This window comes from Megalops cyprinoides, chromosome 12 (genome assembly GCF_013368585.1).
Source record: "Megalops cyprinoides isolate fMegCyp1 chromosome 12, fMegCyp1.pri, whole genome shotgun sequence".
NCBI lineage: Eukaryota > Metazoa > Chordata > Actinopteri > Elopiformes > Megalopidae > Megalops > Megalops cyprinoides.
Window position 1 is genome coordinate 30,949,075 of NC_050594.1, and position 21,742 is coordinate 30,970,816.

Below are 21,742 nucleotides of genomic sequence, written 5' to 3' on the forward strand. Positions count from 1 at the left end.
CTGCACCCCCCCCCCCCCTTCCTCACACCCCCACGCCTTCCTGAGGACGAGAGGAGGCCCTGCTTTACGGGTACCTGCTTCACACCGAAGCGTGGCAGCTCGACCGCGTGGCCTGCTCCACTTGGCCCCCCTGCTGTCCATTTGGCCCCCACAACAACGACGTGTGCTGGGGGGCGAGAGTCAGCGGGCGGCTCCACTGGTGCCGGGATGAAGAGCCAAAATGCCGGGGCCTTATTTGTTAAGAGTCGCTGCTTCCAGAGTGTTCCATTCCTTCATGTTTTCACAGTGAGCAAGCGGTCCAGCTCCTTGGGCCAGCAATCAGACTGGCCTTTTTTTTCACCCCTCTCCCTGGGTTTTTTCTTTGCCGGCATTGGGTGCGGCTGGACTGACATCAAACTCAACACGCGGAGGACAAGAGGGAGCAGCGAGTCTGCTAACGTCTGGCCAGGTCCTGGTTGGGACTGTAGGCTGGGTTTGCTCTGGGGAGGGCTTGGTGCTGCTGGAGTTACGGCTAGACACCCTGGCAACCCGGGCAGGGCAGGGCAGCAAGCGCAGGAAGCAAGGAACTCTACTCTGTAGTGACTGTTTGCCCTTGTCCAGCAAGAGAAGCACCTGGAGGGCTTTGCACAGGGTGAAAATGTATGTGCTGAGAACGGGTGAGGGTAAGCCTGATAGACAACTTAAGTATCCACACTGACCCAAACCCAGGTTTTAATGGAGCTAATCTTTGTTTAGCTACCCGAGGTGTAAAATCATTGGCAATTTGCAATTAGTCCTTCCACGTCCACTCTTTTTCAACTGAACATTTTTTGAGCTTTTTCTAAGACTCCATTTTCACACATTTACAGAGATCATAATGATTTAGACTATTTTTTTTCCATCCTTCTGATCAACCCTGCTGGCAGAGACTGACTTTCTGATCTTGGTTAAAAAAAAAAAAAAGAACTGTCTCTGTTAGGTCGGAAGTCTTAGAGGCCTTAAATTAAGCGTGACAAGCATATGTTCAAAGATCATCTGTGAGTAAGCAAAGCCAGCTGTGTCTGTGAGCGGAAAGCGAGCCAGACCCGCAGGAAGCGCTCCTCACCTCGGCAGCCGGTCCCATCGCTGCCCGCAGCGTACCCTGGCGAGCAGACGCAGAAGAAGGAGCCCTCTGTGTTCAGGCAGTCCCCGTCCCCACAGATCCCCGCCGAGAGGCACTCGTTCACATCTGTCCCGCACGCGTGCGCAGCACACACGCGCACACACACACACACACACACACAACCCACACGCACAGTAAATCACAGGGGCGAAGGCGCTCTGACGTCACATCATTCACCGCAGCCCCCCCTCCCCCCCCCCCCCGGCCCCCAGCGAGAGGGCGTACCTCGGCACGACGTCCCGTCCGTCAGCTGGAATCCCGGGGGGCAGACGCAGCTGTAGGATCCGGGGGTGTTGGTGCACTCCCCGCCGACGCAGTGGGTGACGTCCTCGCACTCGTTAACGTCTGCAAGTGGGACAGAGAGAGAGAGAGAGAGAGAGAGAGAGATTGATGGTGGTTAGCCATAGGTGGAGAACCACACAGCTGATGGGTTACTGTCTGCAATCCCTCTTTGCAACAAATATGCAATTCTCAGCTGAGGCCAACGGTCAGAGGATAATTTCAGGATACACGTCAATGAAGAAAAACAACAGTCTGTGGACCACCAAAGGCAGATACTTTTAAGAGGGGTGTAAAGGGTGATCATTACGTTACATTACATCATCGTCATTTAGCAGATGCTCTTATCCAGAGCCATTTACATATGTTACAATTTTATCCATTTATACAGCTGGACATTTACTGATGCGATTCTGGGTTAAGTACATTGCCCAAGGGTGCAACAGTAGTGTCCCAGCAGGGAACTGAACTGGCAACCTTTTGGTTACGAGCTCTGCTCCTTAGCACTATGCCACGCTGCTGCTGTGGCATAGCGGTAACTCAATAATCAAATAAATAAACACCATTTACTTTCTGTCTACATACAGCTAGAGCTGTGAGGTACACAAAATCAGGAGAGGTTCCTCTGTGTCTGAAAGACCTTACCTTCACAGGTGTGTGTGTTGACAGCATAGGCGTAGCCGGCATCACAGGTCACACAGGCGTAGGAGCCTTCAGTGTTGGCGCACACACCATCGGGACACAGCCCTGGGGACAGGCACTCGTCGATATCTGGAGGTGGGGGACAGCAACATGAGGGCTGGCAGGGGACAGATTTGAACAGATAATTGCACAGGGGGGCGCAGTGTGGTGCAGTGGTAAGGGATAGTAAGCAGGGCTAGCAACTGAAAGGTTGCTGGTTCGATTCCTCACTGGACTACTCCCGCTGTACCCTTTGGCAAGGTATTTACCCCGCACTTGCCTCAGTAAATATCCAGCTGTATAAATGGATTCCCTCAGCGGTGGAATGAACTCCCCACGGGGGTTAGGACAGCGTAATCACTGGCCATCTTCCCACGCAGACTGAGGACCCACCTCTTCACACTGCATGTCGATTCCACCACCCCCTAACACCTGCTACTTCTTGCATTTGATGTTAATTTTACGTGTAGTATTATGATGTGTTATGAATTTGTGGCTCTGGATAAGAGTGTCTGCTAAATGACAGTAACACAATCTAATATTGAGTAGGGCAGGGAACAGAGTCTTTCTATGCTCAGAAAAGGCTTTGTGGCCCGAACGATATCGACCCACAAAGAATCCAGTATGAGGTCTACACATCAGACAATATCAGGTTTCTACACCAAACAATGCAGTATGAGGTCTTTGTACCTAACAGTACCAGGTGTGTATGCCAGACAATGCAGAATAAAGTCTCTATACCAAACAAGGTAATGCCAGGTCTGTATCAGCCCTGTATCAGGCCTGTACAGCAAACAAGTCAGCATTAGGTTTGTACTGATCTCTGCTTTTGATAAAAGGGAGGAAATATCCCAATATTTCAATGTTAATATATCAATCCTAGTCTGCATGTAAGCACAGCTCTTTGTGTAAGAACGCTTTATTAAAAGGAGTGGACGGATAAGAATGCAGAGAACGAACAGATTCCAAAAACAGCAAGCTATTACAGGTGGCTTATAATTACTGGATCAACAAACTTACGCTGGGCTCATGCTATGTGATCATTGGAAATTCCTTACTCTGGTGCAGATTGTGTTTCTAGCAGAAAATGTCAATCTTCATAGTTTTGGCTATTGTTAAGCAATTGAAATTGGGCCCACTGCCTGAATGTCTACAGGAAACTTATCGCACTTTGAGTGCTGGCTTTGGAAAACAGGGCAGTGGTTGAAATAATTTCAAATGAAGTTGTAAATCTTTTTTTTTTTTTTTAATGGAAATGTCCATTATAATCCAATCAAAGGCATCTTGGACTGGCTTTTGGGATTTTCCCTCAGTGCAAGACTTCAGAAGAAGAACATCTATCAGCCCTACATCCCCATTTCCATGAAAGGGTGCCATTATAAATGGGTCCTTTGTGTGAGCTTGTAACAGCTCTTCTCCAGCGAGCTCAATGCTCCCAGAATTCCCTGGGGCTGTACCTTGTGTCTTCTCTCAGCCTGTACCCTGATTCACAGGTGCAGCAGGTGTATGAACCCGCAGTGTTAATGCACATATTGCCCTTGCACATACCAGCCACCACACACTCATCGGCTTTCGAGAGAGAGAAGGGAGAGACGGAGGGAGAGAGAGAGAGAGAGAGAGAGAGAGAGAGAGAGAACAAGAGCTGGAAGGCATAAACTAGCATTTAAGATCAGATTTGTGATAAGACGTCTGGTTACATTATTATTCTTTTACAGAAAGGCTTTTGTTCCCTACCTTCACATCCGGTGCCATCCACAGACACCTGGTACCCCGTCCCACAGACCACGCAGGAGAAGGACCCGGCTGTGTTTCGGCATATCCCACTGGGGCATACGCCCGGCTGGGCGCACTCATCCTCATCTTAAGGTTAAAGTTAAAAAAGGTCAGACGGAGGGCACTGGCTCATGTGATCCTGTCCTGCTGACAAACACCACACCTGCAAAGTCCTCACCTTCGCACTGCTGGCCGCTCTCAGAAACTCTATATCCAGGACCGCAGGTGATGCAAGTGAAGGAACCTGGCGTGTTGGTGCAGGTTCCCGCGGGGCATGTTGATGGCGACGCGCATTCATCAATGTCTATGCAGCACAAAACAAAAACAAAGGTTTGAGGGTGAAAAGGGCGTCTGATAGCAGCAAACAGTCTGGCAGGATCTCGAGGATGAAGGTCGCACCATCGCAGAGCTCTCCGTCCTCAGACACCATGTAGCCGGTAGGGCAGGCAATGCAGGAGTAGGAGCCCTCAGTGTTCAGGCAAACCCCATTGCCGCAGATAGAAGGAGAGGCACACTCATCCACATCTGCAAGAAACCACAGGAATCAACACAGATCAGCCTCAGGCATTCGTCTCCAATCTGCTACACGGCCTTCACATCTTGATTTAAAGCCTCAATCCAAGAAAGCACACAGTGCCAGCTGGTGCTTGCCATTGCACAGACTGACCAGCAGTCCTCTTGCGTTGCTGAGCGGACAGTGAATGAACAGCAAGTTGCAGAGGCTGAGAGACTGTCTCTGACCACAGAGGTGACTCACCCTCGCACGTCTTCCTGTCCTGGGACAGCCTGTAGCCACTCCTGCACTGGGTGCAGAAGTAGGAGCCCTCTGTGTTGGTGCACGTGCCGTCCGGACAGGCGCTCGCCTGAGCACACTCGTCCACATCTACCTCACAGACGGTTACCAGACAGAGATATATGCTCTATTAGGCCAACTACATACATCCATAGGTACTAAAATATGGGTTCATTCATGGAATGCTTTTTACGGGTCTCGCAGGAAACAACTGCAATGTATCGACAGGCTGATATTGTCACTGACTTATGGGATTGAATTGCATTCTGGCATTTTGGCTTTTCTCCCTGAAAAATTCCATCAATTTAAGAAAAAAAACATACATTTTCTTTTACAACTGAACAGAATTAGTGATATTTGTGTTTTCTTAGTGACTAGTTTATTGCATGAAGCCAGTTGGCAGTTTGGGCTGTTTTTGGCTTTTTATTCCCCAAAATAAATGTTGTTGAGAGTTTGGCTTTTATTTTGGCTGGGTAACGCCACGTGTTTGGCTTTTTTTGGCTGACAGAAGACTTCACCCTGGCTCGGGTATTTGAAATCAGGCTTAGAAACCCTGTGTAGAATCCTACAGCCATTCATTATGCCTCTGCATCTGACATAGTCTAGTCTGTGATAAATGGCACATGCTGTTTACGGATGGCACGGGTTACATGCTGCTGCACGCCTCGTTTTCAGACCTTCACAGGCTTTGCTGTCCTGGCTGGCTTGGTAGCCCCGGTTACAGCTACAAGTGTAGGAGCCCTCCAGGTTGACACATGAGCCATGGAAGCAGATGCTTGGGTTCAAACACTCATCCTCATCTGGAGGAGGCAATGTGGACGAGACACCATTCAGCAGGACAGCCTCTCTTTCAAACATGTTCTAATGAGTAACCTACACATTTCAGGCCGCTTAGAAATTTGGAGCATTGTAACATTAAATATGCAGCTATACATATCATTTGAACAGGAAGTAATTCTAACCTCTATGGGAGGTCATTTCATCATCTATAAAACATATTTATATATCAAACTCAGGTAATGTTGAACTACTTGATATATGCTAAACACATGGTATGCATATTGTAAGACTGAGTGAAATAATCGGTACTGTACTTTAAAGCAAACACTCTACCTGAGCTATAAATGTAAATGTAAAATAACATTTGGTACACTTGAAACAGGAACATGAGGCATTTTACAGAGATAATCCTGTATGTACCTAGGCATCTCCCCTCATCTTGGCTGGTTTGGTATCCAGTATTGCAGAAGCACTTGTAGGATCCCTCCGTGTTGACACACCGGCCATTGGTACACAACCCTGGGGTCAGACACTCATTGACATCTGAGAGATAAAAGAACATCAGATGAAGATACAAAGGCTGAAACTGGTGCCCCTAAGTCATTTGAGTTCAGCCTCATGCTGGTCAGAAACAGGCATCCTGAGATTTAAAAAAATGAGTGCTTGTGTTACAATGTATTGTAGCACCTAATTTTTTCCATATATTGTGCTAAGCCAGAACACATTCTGAAAAAAACAGGACACAAGAATAATTCTGTTTTTGCAGAGCACATTATAAAATAACAAACGTTTTCTACAAAATATCCAGACGTGGGACAAAACTATATTTCATAAAAACCTGCTGTCTGCCAAGCAGGTACGGCTACAGCAATTAACGAGCAATGAGCATTTGCAAAGCGGTAATTGCTCTCTGAAATGGGCCAGGACTCAAGGCGTTTCCCCCATGTATGTGAGCCATTGATGGAAAGCTACATATACCGAGACAGGTTTAGTTTAAAAAAAAAAAAAAAGGCAAACGGGACGGACACAAAAGTCCGCCGCGGGGGTAAAGACACGTCGAAAAACAAGCTCCGCTGTGTGTGCCTTGCAGCAGCCAGTGCCAGATGTCTGTCAGTGCTCCCTGAAGCCTTGTTTCTGCAATCTCCCAGCATCTTTGAAAGCCTTCCACGATAAGCCTGAACAGGGACTGGAGTTGTTTTCTGTTTCAGAGTGCAGATTAGCCTTATCCAACTGGCAGATAATGGGGCACTGCTTGCTTTACTACTGGCAATTGACTGGATGAACATTGGCAAAATGTCCTGTAAATACTCAGTTTTGAGCTAATGGTTCTCGTTTTGTTTCATTTACTTTACCCTCACAGCAGTCTGGCTTCAGAAGAATGACAGCTGGGTTTGGTGCAAACCCCCTTACCTCTCTGATTTCAGGGTTCAGTTCTTGGGGCAGTGCCTCCGGCAGCTGTGTTATGTGTAAAATTACATGCAATATTTATGCCTGATTGCTTTCTTTGGCCCAAAAGAAGATTTTTAACGTTTTGAATATATAGAATAAATTATGTAAAAGACGTTTGCTGAAGAAATTCAGTCACACTTACCATGGCTGATATATCTAAGGAACAAGTGACCAGTTCCCAAGTACTGGAAGTGTATGTGTAAGGATGTATGCACACGTGAATGAGAGTGAGTGTGTGAGGGTGAAAGAGAGAGGGGGAGAGGGAGAGACAGTGGGTGATACCAAAATGGCATCAAATTGTTACTATAATAATCGCTGTTATCACTATTATTCCTTATTGTTAATCATTGTCATACGTGGTTTGGTATTTTTCTGTTTGTTTTTTGGCTGGTTTATTTCTTGTTCTTGTTTTCGTGGTTGCTGCTTTGGTAACATATATTTCGTGTCGTGCCAATAAAACATTTACTGGATTTGAGCCAGAAAGAGAGAAAGAGTGAGAGCAAGGCCCAGATTAAGTTGCAGGTTCGTGTTGTTGTTAGATACGTGGTTTCCCTTCTCTCACATTACAAACCAGTAATATTACATCATAAGAATGCTATCAGGAGGTTTCCTTCATGTCCCAGGGGCAGAACATCTACACAGCTGGTGGTGAGTAGTGAGGGGTAATACAAAGGTTTATGTTTCCATGGCCTGTTTGGTAAATGTGATATCTATTACAAGATGACTAATTATAGTGTGTGTGGCTTTCCCCTGGGAGCATTAAAAAGTAATCTGGCTGGAGGTAAACTGGATAAACCGCTGACTCTACTTTCACTCTATGACACAGAGGATACCTGTGTGACTAAACTCACTGCACTGTACCTGAGGAATGCAGTGCCTCTGCTTTTAGCTTACTGATGACCCCAGCCTTTCTACACGAACTCAAGTCCTTTCTACTGTATGTACACCAGTAATAAACCCTCGACCCCTGCTAGGCTGAACTGCAGTGTCCGGAGCCATCCAAAAATAATACGTGGTTTGTTTAAGGCCGTGGCCAAGAGAAAATATTTTGACTCCCCCAAATTGAAGTATTACAAACAATCTTTTACAGCGGCACAAGATATGAAAAGATCAGCAATAACAAGCCAATGTGTTTAAACAATATGGGCCTCACCCTGGGGGCCATGATGGGTGGGGGAAGACAGGGGCAGATATTACAAAAACACTTCGGCCACCGAAGAATTTTTTTAAAGATTGGAAGCACAACCAACAAACACAAATCCCGCCACTCGTGAGAAATATGTCAAGGCGGTCCAAGAAGGAACCCTAAATCAGATGAAGTGGATTACATTAGGAGTATGTGCTAGGTGCTGAGGTTTTCTACGGCATGTAAAATATCATAAATTGCGGTCTTGCTGAGGAACATGTCATGACTTTTTTTCTTTAAAACCCCATAAACATTTTTTTATGCATATATACTTTGAGCAAAGCCGCAGGTGAAAATCAAACTGAGCCGAGGGAGGCTCTGAGGCCTGACTGGAGGCAGTCAGGGGCTGTCGACACTTTCTGAAGGGCAAGCTTAGCTGCCAGGGCCTTGGTCATTTTTAGAGTTGCCAACAGCAATTAAGTTTGTATTCCTATCCTGTGCCCAGCTGGGAGGCTGTTAAACAATCATAAAACCGAAAGGGGGGGAAAAAAACCCTTCTGCCTGTGACCCTTAAGTCCTCTTACCCAGACAGCTCCCGCTGACCGCCCTGAACCCAGGGGAACAGCCCAGACACTGGAAGGAGCCGGGGGTGTTCACGCATCTTCCGTCGGGACAGGCACTGGGGTTTCGGCACTCGTCTACGTCTGCCCGGATGGGTGGGGTGAGGGGGAGAGGAAGGGAAACTCTGTTATAATAGCTGCTCGTTAATACTGGATTAAAAGCCCCTCATCCCCTAACCAGCTTGTTCCACGTTTCTTTTTCCCCCCCCTCACTGGCATGAAGCATGGAGAATTAAAACAACGACTTCTCTGTAGCTGGGTATGGATGTCAGGCCCTGGGTAACGTTGAGCCCTGGTTACTGACAGCTCAGCAATACCTGGGTACTTACAGCTCAGCAATACCACGATTTAAGAGGAGGACTGACTCAGTGCATTGAGATTGGCTTACCCTCACACTGCCCCCTCCTGGTCATGGCGTAGCCGCTCTCGCACTCGCAGGTGTACGAGCCCTCTGTGTTGATGCAGCGGCTGCCAGGGCACTTGTTGGGCATGTCACACTCATTCACATCTGCAGGCACAAAGAGGCCACAGAACACGACAATGGAAAAAACGAACCAGCAGGAGTACCTCACCTTCAAACACATGATAGTTAGGACTTCTTTGATCACAAATGGCTCAAGGGAGAAGGTCTTTCAGTGAAAGAGTAAATTAGTTCTGGATAGTCACCTGCCAAGAGGCGCGCAAATGCAAGCACACACACACAACCTTCAGACTTAATCATTCTAAAAACAGTTACACAACCTCCATGTTACACTGTAAACATGAAAGACACTAAGCCTTTCAAAACTGAGCGGCTTCAGAGTTTGCAAACTGTTAAATGTTGTTTGAGGATCTTTCATTGTCTTTCTGTCTACCACATTGAAATGCACGTGTCTGCTGTTAAACAGGTTCATTGTAATTTTAATCATTATTTGGGTTGGTAGCCAGCACTTATTTAATGTGCCAAGACATGACTATCAGCAGCCTGTAAAACAGGTGTGTGTGGTTGCTGCTGAGTGACTTTTAGGAGCAGTTTGCTGTGGCTATGGTAAGGTTAGTTCCTGTGTTTTCTAGCACAGGTCAAAGTAAATTTGATTTTGATACTTCTCCTGTGCATTTTATATACTGTGCATTAGCCAGCACGGTCAAACCATTCCTATACATCACACACCTTGATCATCACTTACACAAAATCTGCAGTTCTCTGTGAAAGAATCTGTCCAGTCAGATTTGTGTGCAGTTAGGTATGTATAAGACTACTAGGAATCTAAGAACTACATAACCCATGATGTAGTGACCCTCACCTTGGCAGAATTTCCTGTTCTGGGTGATGACCTGGCTGTACCCAGTGTAGCAGTGGCAGGTGTAGGAGCCGAAGCTGTTGATGCAGTGCCCTTTGCCTTCGCACGGGTCGCTCTCACACTCGTTAATATCTGCAGGCGAAATGGCCGATGCGTTACATTTCAAAACAGGGGAGCGTGCACTTTCCTGTCTCTCTCTGGACCCTGCCAGAACACCAGTATCCCTGGAATGGCTGAGAGTGGGATTTGGACACGGTGGGGGGAATGAGGTAACATATCAAAGCTCTCTGACAGCTCTTTGGACTGCTCTTCCTATGTTGTCAGGCCCTCAGACAATGAGTCAACGTAAACACAGGATCGCTTTCCTTCAGCCCTCCACTCCTCAAGGTCTCACAGCTTATGGCGTGAAAAATCACACACGCGCACGTGCACGCACACACACACACACACACACACACACACACACACACACACACACTCTGCCCCAATAACATGAAGCAATAAAAACCTTGTAAATCCCCAGCTCCCTCCCCCAGCTTACCTACGCAGTTGGTCTGCAGTGCGTTGAGCTGGTAGCCCGGGTTGCAGTAGCAGGTGTAGCCCGTCTGCACTGGCACACACACCCCAGGGCCACAGATGGCCGGGGTGATGGAGCACCTGTCAATATCTGTCAGCAAAGACAACACAGCTTGGGCGTGGTGGCAGTGCCTGGGAGTAGAACACACACCTTTCTACACCTGCAGTACTGAGTCAGTCCCTGTGTAATGCTGCAATGATGCACCAACACTGAACAAAGATCCTAATTCAGCATAGACTACCTTTATCTTTACTCTTCAGTGGATGGGCTGGCTGTGTGTTCACAATACAGTGTTTTCACAGTAAGAACAGGTCTGAATGAGGATGGAGCTGTCAGCTGTGGAGCACCTTTGTGGTCCATGCCACTGTTCTCTGTCCACCTCACACTCATCCTCCACACTGAAGAGCGGGCCCCTGTTTTACTGCCCTGAGGAGGTGGACATTTTTTACCGCAGCGTACTGCTGCAGCAGTTGGCAGCTAGCCGTCACATGCTGTAATTCCCACTGCGTGGCAAGCAGGGGGCTGTTAACCTTGGTATGTGTGTTTTGATCGGTCCCTTCGAATTCCTGGTGGTGCTCCCCGTGTCCCGGCAGACGGCAGGTGGGACTGGTGCCCCTCGCTCACGCCCTGCCTTTTGTTGCTCCTCTGGATTTGTGGAGACTGCTTTTTTAAGGGGTCTGGCCGTCCCCTGGCCTACCCTTCCAACTGGCATACTCCACCTCATTTCCTGCTCTGCTCCACCGCTCCTCAACGCAGTTAAACACAGTGGGGCTAAGCTGGGTGGAGAGGGGAGGGGGAGTGTCTGCTACAGAAACCTCACCTCACCCTGACAGTGGTCTCCCAGGTCTGTGAGTAACAGACTGCACATCCACAAAGACCTAATGGTGCAGGACACAGAGCTAGTAGGCTTCACCGGAACTCATAAATTGAAAGTGAAAGCATTTCAAGGACACAGTCCTTTCATTGCAAGTGCTTCACTGTGGTTCATGCACTGAGGTGACGTCCATCAATGCACTTCACCTGTGACCTGGGTGGCAGCATTTATGGGAGCAGTGTCCTGGCCTTCAGACTCTGGTTTCAGGTTGATGGGTGAGTCGGGGGTGGTCTTCTCAACCACATCTACTGAAAGAAACAGAGATAGATCCATGAGCATGTCCTAACAAAGCACTTAAAATGAGCTCTGGCTGTTTGCTCCAGATTTGCCTGCACCAATTTAATATACTAAGCATGCCCTGTGCTCAACGGTATGGCAATAAATTATACAGTACCGTTACAGTAGCAAGACAGTGACATAACATTTAGATATTTATCTGGAGGTTAAAAATAGCAAAATAACCCAATAAATCCGCAGGCTTAACAGAGACCTCAGATCTACTGTGCGTAAAGACTTCATAAAAGTTCCCATTGGCAAAAGAATTAGGGGTTGTGTCTTAGTTACAAAGGTGATTTATATGTCTTGTGTCAGGACTCTCTTAGCCTCTGTCCATATGACAAACCTCTGTTTACACTGGCTCACACACTGACTATATTGTATTAATGTACTATATTAATGTGCCATGCAATGACTGGACCAAATGTTACTTTCGTCACATGATATAACAGTGCAAAAACATTACAGACACATTACTCTGGAATAATCTACTGCCTTAAAGAAATGAAATAACAAACTTACCTGGATACCTTGAAGGTGATTCTGTTGAAACAGCAGACTAGGAAAGGAAAAATACTTCATCAGTGATTAGGATAAATATCTATCTAGTTGGGCTGCTAAAGCTGTGTTATATTATTTGTGAACTGCGATTGTCCATTGTGCCCATATGTGCCATTATTTTGCCCTGCCTAGCCATTTAAATGAAAACTAGCCATGCGCACACTGTTGAATAGTACATCAAATGCACCTTTGTGCTAAACATTGCATACCATCCCAGAAAAACAAATACAAATATACACTATTCCCCAATGAAAATAACATTTTTAATCTGTGTAGTTTACACAAGTATGTCAGTCCATCTTAAATTCATTCTTCTAAGCTTACGCCAAGTTCGTGTCTTTTCAGATTGCTGAGGTGTGACAAATTGTTGAAAGCTGTTATGTTTTCATGCACACATGTCAAAGAGGGAACACTTACTGGTCTCGATGTTTCAACATCTGTTAATAGACAATAAAAGAATGTTATTTAATCAGTGGAGGAAGCTGACACTCTGTTAGCATTATCATAACAATTTTGAGCCATGTTGTCATTGGGCGTTTTACTGTTTAGACTCAGATCTGCTGCATCTCCCTGACAGAGAGGACCTCGAAAATGAAATTACAAGTCTTAAAGTCTTTGTTTCTAATAAAATACGGCTTATTCCACATTTATCCTGTAAGCTTTCAAGACTCGATTAAGATTTGAAAATGCCCATACTCCTGATGAAAAAATGAAAATAATGGAAAGGAAAAAAAAAGACATCTGAGATAATGAAGACACAATCTCTAAATATTTATGGTCCTCAATATAAATCATTCCACTCAACTAATGCCAATGAATTATCTCATTCCTGCAAATCACAAGAATGTTTCATTGGAAACCCAGGGGTTGCAGATGTTTGAACTTGCTGGACTTAGGCCTTTTCTCAAATATCTGTGTTTTCGGGATGTATGATGTGATTTATATTTGTGAACATTTGTTGGACATTTTGGTAGTAACAAATAGTTGGTCTGACCACATGAAAATTACATTTCTGCGAGAGCCTAAATGTTTTGTGTCAGTGCATCTGTGAGTTTAATCCAAATCAGCTCAGTTTGGTTCTGTATGTTATGAGCCATAAAACACCATGCCTTTCTTTATTTCCAGTGTAATTTATTACCATTACCGCACAGCATGTGCTTGGCAGACACCATCATCCATATTATCCATTACATATTATGTATGTATACAGTTGCATATTTTTCACAGTAACTCAGGTTAACTACTTTTCTCTGTGGTGGCCCTCTCCAGCATCTGAACCTGTAACCTCCAAGATTCAAATCCATATCCCTAACCGTCATACCACACAGCTGAACATACAGTTCAAGCGCATCAGTCAGAGTTCCACTCCAACCTCAGTTATCTGTTTATTAATGTGGAAAATAAGTGAGCTCCTTTTTTTGGTACTGTACTTGGATGACGGCCTTCTGACAGCAGCAGTGCATACATCTCTCAAGGTTTAGAGTAAGCTCAAGTTCCGTAAGCAGTCCAAGTCTTCTCCCCAAGGTCAAAATCAAGAGCTAGTCACAAATTATGAGATGAGTACAGAGAGACGGGTTCAGTTTAAATCCTCTGAGTAGATGAAATCCCTCAGGTGGATAACAGACTAACTTGGGTGAAACTATTACCTCTCTACAGTATTGTGAGTGTGATTACCCAGCATTTGGGAAAGCTCCACTCGCTGTGATCTCACTCACCTTCAGGCCGCCCACTCGGTGTCTTAACAGGAGGCTGCGTGTCAGGGGACGGGTGCTGGGGATAGCGGGGGGTTTGGGGCTGCTGGGGTTCGTGGGGAGGAGGCGGGGGCAGAGGACGCTGGGCTGTGGTGGTCCTCCTCAGCTCCTCCTCCTCCACCTGCCGCAGCGTAATCTGTATGTCTGACCTGGAGTAGGTGTAGCCGTGGCCCGCGGGGCAGATCTCCTTGAAATGGTCTGAGGGAAAGGAGAAGCGAAGAGCAGGGGCTCAGAGAAAAACAGCACACAGGGTCCGTTTCCCTCACGGCCTCCTAAGCAAACATGCAGCGCAGCCAGGGCGTAATCACGGATCGCGTTTCTGTCTGGTGTTTGCAGAAATACCGTAAGCTGTCCGTGTAATACCATTATAAGCAGCGCGCCATCACACCCTCAGTGGCGCCTCTTTGCTGAACTCGTTTCTGTAAGGGCGGCTGCCAGGTCCACCTAGCGATAGCTGTCCAAGAGGGATGTGGAGGGCGGTTTCGCAGAGAGCGGGAGACATGGGAATGGGCCGGTATGAGCCAGAGGGGAAGTGCTTGATGCATGTAACGCTTCCTGAACTTTAAACTCAATAATGTGGAAATCATGGACACCGCATTTTTCTCAGGCAGGTCGTGGAGGCTCCTCGATGACAGAGGCAGGAGGTTAACCCGTGTGCTGGCAGAGTTCTCACCGCCTCACTGGCATCACAACACTGAGGTTTATGAGGGCTTGTTGATAAGCGAACACCCATGATCTAAAATACAGTAAACATGTCTCTAAAGCTCAAGGAAATTCTTTCACTCAAATGTATCTTTCCCACAAACTATCGCGTGCTGCACATCTATTTCCACTGCGCTAATAGAAAGGCAATTTCAAGTCTATTTGGACTAATCATTTTACAGATCTTTCTGTAGCCCACATAGCATGACAAACTACTCTCCCTTGTGCAATATTTGCCTGTAATTACATCTGACAACCAAATCAGGACGATAAATTTGGACAATATCACAGAGCAGGAGGAATACATGAAGGACAAATGTTCTGTTGATTATCTTTCTCGTAATTTTTGTTCAGTGTGCCAGTATACATAAGCCAATATTTCCAAAAATAATGTTTCAAAGTCTTTCTCATCAAACAGACAGTGATTATAATTGCTATAGATGTGATCTTCTTATACCGACAGTGCTGCAAAGAGAATGTACTCATTCATAGCATGTAATGACGTGAGACACAGAAGAAGGAAGAAACAAGCTAGAGCAAAATTAATCTATAATTAACACAAGCAGCACGCAGCAAATATGTCAACAAATCTAGCTAAGTAAATTAACCTCTTCAAAGTACTGTGATCAGCTGCCTAGCTAGCTCGCCAACCAATGATAAGGCAATGGCACTAATGGCTCTAATGGTGCGATATTTGTGCTCCTCAATAGAAATTGGCTGGAAAACCACCAAGAATATCTATTAAAAGGTAGAATAATTACTGTCAATATCAATAATGGTTTGGGGGAAAACAGATCAGTGACAGTATCACTTCACCGGCAAACTGCTCATTAAAAGGTCACAGACTGTACCTCAGTTGACGTCTGACAGACATATAGACGCCTTCACAGCAGTGAGCGCTGTATTAGTGGATTATCTTGTTGGTGACCTAGGATAGGGGGGACTGTGCAAATATTTACATTGGAAGAATGCATTGTGATAAATTATTGGTGACATCGCTGTGATTAGGCCCAACAGGGGTCAGTGGAGGAGACCCGTCCCATCCCCCCCATGGCTGGGGGCGAGAATGTTTCAGATAAACACGAGGAGAGATGAAAGTTGAGAGGCGGTGACCACATCCCAATGAGAATCTGTGGGAATGCTAGTCATGACCCACATAGCATCGATCATCTGATGAAGATTTGGCCCCCGGATCCTCTGGGATAAATGGGGCATCAACAGCTTGGCTCTTTTCACTCCACCTACACCCGTTTGCTCCTCCCCTACCCAGAGAGCAGAATCACGATTGAATGATCAGGCTGTGAATGTGTCTGGGAATCTCTGGGAGCTCTGGAGCAACCACGGAGGTCCAAACATCTGCCATCTGATCTACATCAACCTCAGCTTTCCATGAGCATCCTGAAATCCATGCAACACCAGTGAAACATTTTCCTTCCACATAAACGATAAGATCAGAGAGAAAGCGGAGGATGTAAACGACTTCCCATGTTTCCTTTGGCTAAATTCATTCATTCTCTTTAGCTTTAACTCAGTCTGACTTCTGATAGTTTCCCCCTCCGAGGGCTTTTGTGACAATGCGAGGCTCCCTCCCACTGATGAAGAACTTCAAAAAATACCTCAGTTCTTTTATTTTGGTCTCCTTCCACTTCAAATATGTTTGGTCATCTTTGAAGTGTATTATATGACTGAAAGCATTGTAACAGCCAACATGATTGAATTTTATGCTGATAGCTGTTTTGAGAGATGTGTAAACTGTAATTAATGTAACTGCTTACTCTGAATCCAAAAAACATTGCACCATGGAGCTTGGGTGACTGGGGGACATGCATTCAGGACTGTATGCATAAATTCAACACAGGCGATAAAAGCTCACCCAATGCTGCTGCAATAGGCATGTGTGACCCTTTGGCTCTCAAAGACGAAAATTCAAGGAACCTTTACTGTGCGTTGCATGGAAGCATCGTTTTGTCAAATGAGTTCAGTCTGTTAAAACATCAGCGTCCGCTGACTGCCTAATTCATTTTGCTGGGGTGAGCCCCCTCTTTTTCTTTAATGCAAATGGCACACTTCCAGGATAAACAAACAGCCTTTTCATACAACTCCCAATCCATCCATTTGGCCCATGGATGCATGAATGCAGGCCATAATGTGGAACAATCTCAGCTTGTGCTTCCCTTTGGGGAGGAGACAGCCAATAACCAAGTAAACCCCAGCTATAGGAGTTTGGCAGCAAAGAAGCTGGGTGCTGGATTTTGATCAAGACAAGTGGCTCATCATTTCCTCTCTAGAGAGTACCCTGACCCCATTTCAGACCACATCCTCATCAAAATCCATGCTGTTATTTTACCACGAGCCTTTCACTGTGGGCTCTGCGTGTTGCGGACGGGTGAAGGGACACACCTGTTCCGGGGAGAGGGCAGCGTTCGCAGGCCGTGCCCCAGGCCTTGCCCACGCGGCTGCAGCAGCAGATCTGCTTGGTGATGTGCTGAGACAGGGGCAGGGAGCAGGTCCCTGCAGACGACGAACGGTAGCATGTGCCTTTGGTGTCTGAAATGGCTTTGTCCGCTAGGGAGAAAAAAAAAAGAAACATAGAGACGTGAAGAGACAGTCTTCAGCAGTCAGCCCTTCAAAGCCAAAACAGACAACCCAAGAGTGGACACAGAGGTGTGTGTGTGTTTGTGTGTGTGTGTGTGTGTGTGTGTGTGTGTGTGTGTGTGTGTGTATGTGTGTGTGTGTGTGTGTGTGTGTGAGAGACAGAGACTCACAGACACAGTGGCTCCTGGCTGCGTCCAGCATGTATCCAGCCTTGCAGGTGCATCTGTAGCTGCCTCTGGTGTTCAGACACTCTGCGTTCTTACAGATCCCAGGCATCAGGCACTCATTTATATCTGACAACATCAAACACAACAACAGGAAAAAAAAACATGTTTCAACAGAAAGCCCCATTTCTTGGCTGCACGCCCACATCAAGAGCACCTGAGGACTGCAGGAGAAGAAGACAACAAAAAAACACAAATTCTCGGAGAGCCGCAACGGCTTGTGTGAGCATAATGGACTCCTCTCAGAAGTACCAGCACTGGTCATCACCATTTGGAAACAGTTCCACACTGAGATTCCATAATGATTAGAGTCCAGAGGATACTAATGGCTGACCTGATGTGGAATAGCTTTCTGGTACAGGGAGTGGGAACAGAGCTTGTATTCCCAACAGACTGTGCTCTTTGTCAGCCTAATACCTTGCTCAGAGCGTGAGCAGAAACTTTCAGCAAAAGAGAGGCCTTTCAAGTTCCAAGGTGATCGTAATTAGTGGTTACACCTCAAAAGGAAAGGATGAAATAAGAACCATGAATTGCTGGCACCAAGATGGCTTTCATGTGAGCAACCCAATACATCGGACCAGGAAGAACGCTGAGAGAAATCATGCGATAGGAGAGTCAGATGGGGTCAAGCACACACACACACGCACACACACACACACACACAGGCATCCTCACATTGCCTCTTGGTTTACTGTAATTACAAAAACACTACAGTTCAGGAGCCTGCATTGGAAAGCCATCAAGTATGATTCCATTCAAGCATTGGGACTTTCTAGGACCATATCACAACTCAATTTGATTTCTTGGGTAACAAATAACAAATAAAAAACATAAATAATAACATGACAGTAATAACATAATAATAATTTGAATATCTTCCCAATATTTTGTGATATATAAGAGCTTGTTTGTACCCTATCCTGATCCATCACCATGCCCACAACAAAATATTGCATCAATTATGTGACACTCATTGCATTGTTAATGAAAATGTCCTGCGCTTCTGGCCAGGTTCTGAACAAAAACATCTTTCTTTAGAGAAAAAAAAACAAATTCTTGTTGACGTGTAACTATGTAATTAAAAAAAGCACTGAGAAATTCCAGCAGCAACTTTCAATAAACGATGACAACCGCAGCCACCAGGGAGAGAGAGGGGAGTGAATGTATGCTTTAAATTAATGACCCCGCCCTTCTAAGTGCATTTCCTGCACAGTGGGCAAAGGTCAATGCAGCCCCAAATGTATATAAGGGAGTTGACGGTACTTCAGGAAAGAGCTCTTCTCTTAAACCCTCCACAGGACGGATATGCGGTTTATTTCTCCTCTCAACAGTGGGAACGTTACCCTGAGTTAGAAGATGGAGGCTGGGAGCTCTGGGTAGCAGTGGACATGCTTCAGCTGTGCGTTCATGGCTGTCATAGGGACGGAGCGGGGTTTGTTTTTGCATTAAGTAAAACAAACAGTAAATCACCAGCCCATCCCATTCACCGTGGTGAGTGGAGCCCCATGGGCCTGAATCTCCCTGCCCTAATAATTATTAATTAGCGGAAGGCTTTCGTTTGGTTGTTGTCTTCCTCCAGTGGAAAAAGTGAGACTGTCAGTCAGGAGGTGAGGCATCGAATGGGAGCTGTGAACGACAAGAGGGGGACCACCTAATGACAAGATCGAAGCACACCCTCCCGACCCGCTGAAGGAAAATATATAAGCCCTGGAGACATAAACATAGAGTCCAGGGCAGCAAATGATCCGGCATTAGTGTCTCCCAGCACATTGAGGAGGAGCTGCCATGGGACTGGTGCGCGTGGCAGTACACTTAAGATCGGGCCGTGAGTCACATCTTTTGGGATCCTTTTAAAACACTATTCGTAACTGCTGGAAGCATAAGGAACGCTTCCACAATAAGCTGTTTACAGTATATAGACTGTGTCTATGAAGTCACTGTATGAGACTTGGCTTTCTGGAGCAACAAAACGCCCACAGAGATGTCTGCTTTTGAGCTAAGGTCCTGATCTTTAACATGGGGGTGGGGGGGGGGGGTTCAGTCCATCGTTAGCAGCAGCGCAGAACCGACGGCCATTTTGGTTCATAGATTAGCAAGGTTTCATTTCTTCAGGCATGACCTGGTCTCCACTGAGGGACTGAATTCAACTTGGCTGATGCCCTGTCATGACCTGCTGTAAACTCAGCACCTACTTCTCCCATCTGGTTCATTTGCCCTCCAGAAAAGCAGCCTTTGGTATGCATTGCACAGTGGGAGTGTTCACTCGCATCCATCAAACAAGTGAATTCTCAGATACAATTCTCGTGACCACATCGCTGCAACGGTACACAGTGAGTGTGTCTGTGGGCTGTCCCAGCCAAGCTGCAACTGACAATTAGCCCAGATGATGCGATTGTTGCCAATAAATAGCTGCTTTTTATGGAGGGAGCCGTCAGGCTCTAAACACGCACACACAAAACACCCACTAAAAAGATTATGGCCACTGTGTACACCAAGTCTAACGATCCATTCAGAGAACCAATCTGGGTTTATCTTGCGTAACAATGTAATGGCGCTTTGATTAATTCCCGGAGGGTGAAGTATGCAGCGCTGCTTTAAAAAAGACCCAGAACTATTTTTTAAATCTTGTGTGCGAGGACCCAGACAAAATGCATCAGTGTGTGGGCTCGGGAAGAATGAGACTGAGCGTCCCCTCGCAAAGCCCCCTACACAAACAGCAATTAATCTGAGATGCATGATTCTGACTTAAGTTTCTGACAGTCTTATGACCTGACCCATTGCTTTAGCTGAAAAGCCAAATGCTGTGCAGATTTTATTCAGGGTTCTCAGGGTTTGCCTAACCACAAAAGCAGAATAGTTCTGAGTATGTTAGCTTTTCTTGGTTTCTGTGGCCCACCAGCTCTCCTTAGCTGCAGGACATCTGTACCCAAGGAGATCCTGGGACATATCTACAGAGGACTGACCCTGGCCAACTGTGTGACCAATCCCAAGCGTTACTGCAACACTGGATCGCATCTGATTGGCACACATAATGCACAGGTCAGGTGGGACCTGTCAGTGGAAACGGGGAAGTACTGAAACTCCTCCACCACAGCACATATAGCACACAGCAGTATAGGTGTTCCAGCACACACACTGCCATTTTACATGGCTGGAACTGGAGGGGCTGTGGTGCTCGTGGAAAATCTGGCCCATGGCGTTTCACTTAGAGTGCAGGGAAGGTTTTGTTCCAATAGCAGGCCACAGTGCATTGGCAGCACAGGCCCAAGCCAGCGTGAGCAAAAAACAGAAATGCGGTGAATCGCATCTCCGCAACCAGGCAGAAAACCCATCGTCTTTCACTACAGGACGATGTGTTCAGACAAGAACTCACGAGTCATCCGCTGGCAGACAGGACCTCAGGTTGACAGAATCCCTGAAAAATCCTTTTCTGAGGATTTGGCCACTCTTCTGAGGGCCGAAATTAAAAATAATTTGGGACTTAGCGCTCCAGAAGGATGGGACCGGGCCTGTGGAGTTGGCTGGTAAATATTGTGAAAATCTGTCCGTTTGGTTTTCGGCCTCAGAAAACAAGGAATGGAGGGAGAGAACATCTTGAAGTGATCAGGAGGAGCAGGCTGAATCAAAGCTGGATAAATCGCTGAGCGTGTTGGCAACCCCTGACGCCGCTTTGAATTCTGCACACATTAAAAATATGTCCCTGTCCATGGCTTGCCGGGGGGAGTGGAGGGCAGAGCATAAATGTTTCAGTTTTATCTCTCCAAACACATTCTTTTATTGATTAAAAATAATAAATAAAATGAAACTCCTTTCTGCATTAAGAACAAAACAAAGATAATAGCCATGGCTGTGCTAATCGGGGGATAAAAATGCCAGTTGTTTATACAGCTATATTTTAACAATGAAAGCGAGTCATCCAGTAAAATCCATTGTGTCACATTAGTGACAGATGTTCGGCGAAAAACATTGCCCAACTGTCCAATACTCTGTTTAAGAGGCCAGTGGGACTCTAACGGTCTCAGCACTGAGGCTGAGCCCTGTCAAGCACAGGTTAAATGCGTGGAGATGCTCGTTCTCCGCGCAGGCCGCTGGCCCTGGGTTCGACCCCGCCCCCAGGGGGATGGTATACCAGACAGTTTCCATCCAGTGCACAGCACGGCGAGCCCTGCCAAAGCTGTAGTGCTCTTTATGGGAGCCTGCTTATGCAATCCCCAGCTCGTCTCGCAGGTCCAGCTGAACTTCACTCTCCAGCTTTCTGTG

General features: G+C 46.4%; 1 protein-coding gene across 1 annotated transcript in view; it reads right to left on the reverse strand.

Annotated features, from left to right (window-relative positions):
• Positions 1-21,742, reverse strand: part of LOC118786438 (latent-transforming growth factor beta-binding protein 2-like) — a 109,400-nt gene that overhangs the window by 18,436 nt on the left and 69,222 nt on the right. The window contains exons 10-28 of the mRNA XM_036541495.1: positions 17,429-17,551; positions 17,064-17,228; positions 13,926-14,159; positions 12,628-12,647; positions 12,172-12,208; positions 11,520-11,621; positions 10,464-10,589; positions 9,926-10,054; positions 9,031-9,150; positions 8,607-8,726; positions 5,868-5,990; positions 5,345-5,467; positions 4,632-4,757; positions 4,274-4,399; positions 4,053-4,178; positions 3,836-3,961; positions 2,066-2,191; positions 1,367-1,486; positions 1,085-1,207 (exon numbers count right to left, since the gene is read on the reverse strand). Of these exons, the coding sequence (XP_036397388.1) occupies positions 1,085-1,207; positions 1,367-1,486; positions 2,066-2,191; positions 3,836-3,961; positions 4,053-4,178; positions 4,274-4,399; positions 4,632-4,757; positions 5,345-5,467; positions 5,868-5,990; positions 8,607-8,726; positions 9,031-9,150; positions 9,926-10,054; positions 10,464-10,589; positions 11,520-11,621; positions 12,172-12,208; positions 12,628-12,647; positions 13,926-14,159; positions 17,064-17,228; positions 17,429-17,551 (2,295 nt within the window). The remainder of the gene's footprint in view (positions 1-1,084; positions 1,208-1,366; positions 1,487-2,065; positions 2,192-3,835; positions 3,962-4,052; positions 4,179-4,273; positions 4,400-4,631; positions 4,758-5,344; positions 5,468-5,867; positions 5,991-8,606; positions 8,727-9,030; positions 9,151-9,925; positions 10,055-10,463; positions 10,590-11,519; positions 11,622-12,171; positions 12,209-12,627; positions 12,648-13,925; positions 14,160-17,063; positions 17,229-17,428; positions 17,552-21,742) is intronic.